General features: G+C 42.1%; 1 protein-coding gene across 1 annotated transcript in view; it reads left to right on the top strand.

The window, feature by feature from the left end:
• Positions 1-3,758: 3,758 nt before the first annotated feature.
• MSRA (methionine sulfoxide reductase A) overlaps positions 3,759-6,000 on the top strand; it is a 411,741-nt gene continuing 409,499 nt past the window's right edge. The window contains exon 1 of the mRNA XM_080676194.1: positions 3,759-4,192. Coding sequence (XP_080532320.1) covers positions 4,057-4,192 — 136 coding nt within the window. The 5' untranslated portion in view covers positions 3,759-4,056. The remainder of the gene's footprint in view (positions 4,193-6,000) is intronic.

Below are 6,000 nucleotides of genomic sequence, written 5' to 3'. Positions count from 1 at the left end.
ACCTAAACTATGTGACATTGGTTTAACTGAAAGGCAGCAGACTGCAAGGACACAGGTATTAAAGGCTGGGAAGCTGGTGATCCTTTTTATGCCACCACAAAACATTTGAAAAAACTATCAACTTAATTCCTTGGAAGACAGAACACATGCTCTTAGAATCTGTACCTGTAGTAGGGAAATGATCAGAAAGATGATTGTCTGACCAATGAGAGAGTATTAGCTGTTTCCTGCCTCCTTTAGCAAAGTCCTTTGAGAAAGACAAACTCATGTAAAAGCCATAGCTATTTTGTTAACAGTGATGGAAGAAAATAAAGCTCTGCTAAGACTGAAGTTCTCTGCCTGCAGTCTACAGTACAAATTGACTGAGAGTGGTTATTTAAGGCCTTCTAGTTTTGATAAAGGCAAAAGCTATTATATTCCCAATAGCAGAAGATAAAACTGTGACCCAGAGCCCTTCTCAAGGGCTATTAGCAAAGTGTTGTCTGCCAGATGACATGCAGTGAAGAACCTATTAAGGGGATTGCCTTCTCAACCAAACCTGCTGTTTTTTTTCTGCCTGCAAGGGCACTGACATTAAATTGGTACAAGATATATGGGACAAACGTAGAGCCTAGTAAATAAAAATGAAGAATAGTGAGACATAAGAAATATCACTAGTTGAGATCTTGAGCTGTGATTACTTGTATAAGAAACTGTAAAAGGAACAAAAAAGACCAGAAATCGATTCAGTATCTTTGAAAATTGACAAAGCAGCTTATCAGCCTTAACTTGCAAATGCCTGTGTCTATTTGACTCTGAAGTAATCTACAGTCCCTCAAAACTGCACCAGTAAGAAATTGGGCAGAAAAAAGATGTACAGCCTCCCAGGAGGGCATACTGTTCAATATACCCTTCTGATAGAATCATAGAGGATCATGGATAAGAATTCCCAGTGGGTACAGCCAGCACCTTCAGATGTTCCCAACAAGGGAGTTCCTTCTAGAGAGCAGAACTGGGGTCTAAGAATTTACTCCACCACCTGGGCATTCTTTGAAGGTTCCCCTTTGCAACATTTGGTTAGACTGTGGGCCAGTGACTACCCTTCCCCTCGCCCCTTCTTTTAGTTTTCATCTTCTTACTTCACCACTGTACACCATTGTGGGAAAGGGCATAGGAGAGGGGAACAGATCCCTCATCTTTTAGTTTATAGGTCACTGAATCATGTGGCGTTTTATCCAGATTTATACAGGACTAAACATTATATTTAGATCATACACTTTGAACTGCTTGGAACTTGGGCTTTTCTCCCTGTGGAATTGGGTGTGTTCTATAGGCCAGAAGAAGGAGAAATATATATATGGATATTTGGGTTGCCAGAAGACTGGACTGTGATAGAGATGTCCACCAAAGGATATTCTCACCTTTTTCCTTTAAACTGCCAAGTATTAGCTGGATCAGTGGTTGCCCAGCTAGAGAACTTCATCTCTCACCTTCCCAACAGTTAGATCACATCTTTTTTTGAGCATGTCTCTAATCAGATCAATAGAAGGAGTAGAAATGATGTATGTTACCTTTGGGATGCACTCTTAGGAACACTGAAATGTGCACTCTTTCCTTTCTGCCTTTCTGACTGGGCTAAGATACAGAGGTTCTGGCAGGTTCTGGCATGGAGGTCATGTATGAGGACAGCAGTGCTGCCCTACCAGTACTGGACCACCTACCGCTGGACTAGTATGGGAGAGAAAAAACAGAACTATCTTGTTTCAGATAGAGTACCTTTGTTAAAACAACCTAATCTGCATCTCAACTAAAATCTAGGCTTTATTTTGGGGTAGGGTATAAAGTACTCTTGTTTCCAAGGGGCAAGTAGAGCCTTGAACAAATGGAAAAGAAACTTTTACTAATCAAAGTTAGGGTTTTGGCCCAATTAAACCAATTACATAGCCACTGAATGTTTATTGTGAGCCAATCCAGTATGAGATATTATGGAAGAAAAGACATGGTCCGGCTTAGCACTGAACTACCTATTTCTCGATTGTTACATAAGAAATAAACTTCTGTTTTGTTTAAACTTCTGTATTTTGGGTCTTCGTTATACCAAAGATGGTGCTTATACTGCATCCTAAAGAACATACACTGTTAGAATTTGTTGGAAAACAAATTTCAAAAAAGAAAAATCAAAGCAGTGTATGCCCAATGGGTACAAAAGAAGGCCCTCTCAGTGTGAAGCTCAGAAATGATTAGGAGAGTCTGAAGAAAAGGAAATACTAGTGGTGAAAATGGTATTATTGAAGGCAGAAATATTTAAATCTCCTCAAGAAACAAGCAAAACTCAATGTAACTTCTTACAACTATTCTGGTAAATGTAAAAACTGTTCTGATTTTTTAAAAAAGCTTTGAAATAAAGTAAGGTATTCTACTTTAAAAATGTTTATTTTTATAATAAGTAACAGCCATTGGAACACTTGAGAACACATAACACTGTAGAACATTTTAAAACAGAGGTTTAAAAAAAGTGAAAATCGGTAGACCATTACCTTGAACAACAGCAAAACTGCAAACACCATTTACATTTTTTCTAGTCTTTCTTCAGTGGGTGTACAAGTGGGGGTGTGTGCATTTTTATATATACTACATCGCACAGATGCACATACTTGAGATCTGTTGTGCTTTTCCACTCAACATTATATAAGTACTTCTTGACATGAAAAATTCTTCAGTTTTTAGCTGCTGAGTGTTTTTAACATGTTTAATTTCATACAACCAACCACTAAATCAGAAAAGGCAAATCAGTATGTATTAAAAGGCAGCAATTTAACCCCGCCCCCATCCCCACAGAGTATTTCCTTTGACAGAGGAATGATCTTATTTTTACAAATGCTTAGCAGTAACCAGGCCTTCACAAGCCTGCAAGGCATAGGAGTGTTTCTGAGAGTGGCCTGTAGAACCTACTTTGTATAATCTCATAGTAAAAACAAATAAATCAAAAATAAAATCTGAGGCAAATTGCCCAAAGGGAATTGTAAATTACAAAAACACTTTAATCGAAGTTTAATGTTACATGTGTGGCCACATTCTACAGTAGAGTAGGGCTAATCTTCCTGTCCACCTTACATGACAGTCCACACCACACTAAAACAAAGAGGTAGATTAAACCCCTGGGGTGGGGAAGGGAGATGGGTGGAAACTCCCACATCTCTGTGGGTGCAAATCTGACGTTCATTTCCTCATCTGAGATTATCTGCCCATTTTGGCAGAACATTTGTGTAAAACCCAAAATTTCACATATGGAACACCCAAGACACCCATCTGGCTCCACCCACCTTATGTTTTGGGTTGAAAATATGTCACAGGAACAAATGTTATCTCCCATGATTTGAGAAACAAGAATGACCCAACAGCACCATCACATCCACCAAAGCTGCTTTAGTGGTGATATTAGTACCTCGCTCTTCTACTTGACCCCCCCCAACCCCCCGTAAAATGGGTTTATCAATATATTTATACATATGCATGTGTGTACACATGTATGACATTATATTGAGTTATCTCCCCTATTCTGAGCTTTTTGAAACTTGTACTTAGTTTTCATTTTGGATACTCATCTTTTCGGTAATCATAATGGCTGCAATGGAAATAGACATTCATTTTACTTGTCTGTAAGGTAGGTCGTTTTGTATCTTATTGGGCACGCCAAACAACTGCTAAGAAGGTTGTGAAATGGGGACGAACGGAAAAATCAAGGGCTGGGCATATTTTTTTGGCCCCTGACGCTTCACGTACTTCGTACCGCCATTAATACATTTGTTCCCAGCTTGGACAGTGTACTGAAGCCGAGCCAGAAAAACTCGCGGGTGTCTCCCGGGACGAGGCACCTTCTAGGGGAGAGAACACGCCCTCGGTCACAGCCCATGTGGCCTGCGCCTTAGGTAACCTCGATTCCGGGGCGGCGGCGGCTCAGTACACACCCGTCCCCCCGCGGACGCCAGCAGTCAGTCCAGCGCTTGCCGGCCCGCGGCTGCCACTCGGCTCCCGACCGCGCCGTCCGTCCGCCGTCCCTCTGCCAGCGGCCCGCCCATGCTCTCGGCCACCAGGCGGGCTCGCCAACTCTTCCATAGCCTGATTCCTGTCCCGAGAATGGGCGACTCCGCTTCTAAGATGATCAGCTCCCAGGAAGCCTTGCCAGGCCGGAAGGACCCGATCGCTGTGGCGGGTAAGGGCGCGGTGGTCGCGGCTGCGCATGCGTGCAAGTGCCGGGTGGCGGCGCGTCCTTCGCCGTCGCGGAACGAACCCTTGGACTGGACTCCTTGGGGCTTAGGCTAGGGTCTGCGCAGGCGCGGAGAGGCGCAGGGAAGGGAGGAGGCAGAGGTCGCTTCTGTTTCTTTGTTTAGTCCCTTACTACCCAAAAACCACACAAAATGCTTGAACGGGATGTTGAATGCTGGTATAAACACCTAGAGTGCAAATTCCCAGCGGCTCCAAACTTTGATCCGGTTTCAGCCTTTTCTCTCGGGTATGCGCGTCCGCAGTCTGGGGTTCTCTGTATCCTTTCCTTTCTCTCCTTAGCACCAGCTCTGGGATGCTGGCGGTTTGCAGTGATGGTGCGGTGTTCTGTTGTCACTAGAAACAATGTAATGATACAGAACGATGGAAACTGCAGTTTTGAAATTGTATTTCAGTCCAGAGTCCTGGTTGCAGGCATTATCCTCTGGCTTCCATTATCTTCCAAGACTGCCTGATTTATTCCAATTGGTAGGAACGGCCCCTGACCCTGTACTCCCTAGTCTGCACTTGTGTGTCAATCCTGCAGAGGTGTCTATTTCAGAGCTGAGTTTCCCAAACTTTAAAATAAGTTTCCAATCTTAGACCAACGCTTTTGGAAAATACAATAAAAGTAAAATGCCAGAAAAGTGATCACGTGCTTGGATGCTAAGTAATGTTAAACTACCCCCAAATTGTAAAAGCTTAATTCTCCATTTCTGTGGTAGACCCCTTGCAGTTTGCAAACAGCACAGGTCCACTAACCCCAGCACCATAATTTAAGTAGGATTACTTTAGTGCAGTGTTTCTCAAAGTGTGGCCCTGTCAACTGGTTTAAGCTCTCCATCTGATTTTAATGCATCCCGTAGTTTATAAACCACTGCCTTAGAGCTGTTGGATAGTGATGATTAATATTTTACAAATGGCTCAATGTCAAGATAGATTCTGCATTTGAAATTTACCTGAAATTCTTCTATTTTCCTTTTCCTTAAGCCAATGGTCAGCAAACTCATTAGTCAACAGAGCCAAATATCAACAGTACAACGATTGAAATTTCTTTTGAGAGCCAAATTTTTTAAACTTAAACTTCTTCTAACGCCACTTCTTCAAAATAGACTCGCCCAGGCCGTGGTATTTTGTGGAAGAGCCACAGTCAAGGGGCCAAAGAGCTGCATGTGGCTCGCGAGCCGCAGTAAGCAGTGGTTGGCAAACTGTGGTTTGCCGCTCTGTTGACTAATGAGTTTGCCGACCACTGCCTTAAAGAATTGGAGAGTATTTATAGGAGGAGGTCATAGTGAGGGTCTGCGTATCATATATAATACTCAGTATGAGACTGTAAAAGGTGGAGAGAGGTTTTTGGATTTCAGGCAGTTTAGAAAGTGATTGCGTGACCTGTTTTTTATTTACTTACATTAGCAGTTATATTTCCTGTGCCCGCCATCATTTCACCTCCAACTCATCATCAGCCCTAAAAGTTTATTTTATTTTTAACTCAGATTCAGAGAATGAGTTTTGGAAGAAAGAAAAAAAATCCAGATTATTTTTTATCTCTAAACTATATTTGACTCAATTATCTGAACTTTGTCTTAAAAATAAATTCTTTGCAAATTTGCAAACCAGCGTTCATAAATGGGTATTTATGGTAAAGGCAATGCTTTCTCAAGGCTGAACTTCCCCAGCTTGTACTGAACTTCCTTTTTACACACTACAGTGTCTTTGATAGTCCTCCTAGACAAACAGACAACCCAAAAACTCTTGATC

Source organism: Plecotus auritus, assembly GCF_963455305.1.
Source record: "Plecotus auritus genome assembly, chromosome: 6".
Taxonomy (NCBI): Eukaryota; Metazoa; Chordata; class Mammalia; order Chiroptera; family Vespertilionidae; genus Plecotus; species Plecotus auritus.
The sequence above is the reverse complement of the archived record's forward strand: the minus strand, read 5'-3'. Positions and strand labels throughout refer to the sequence as shown.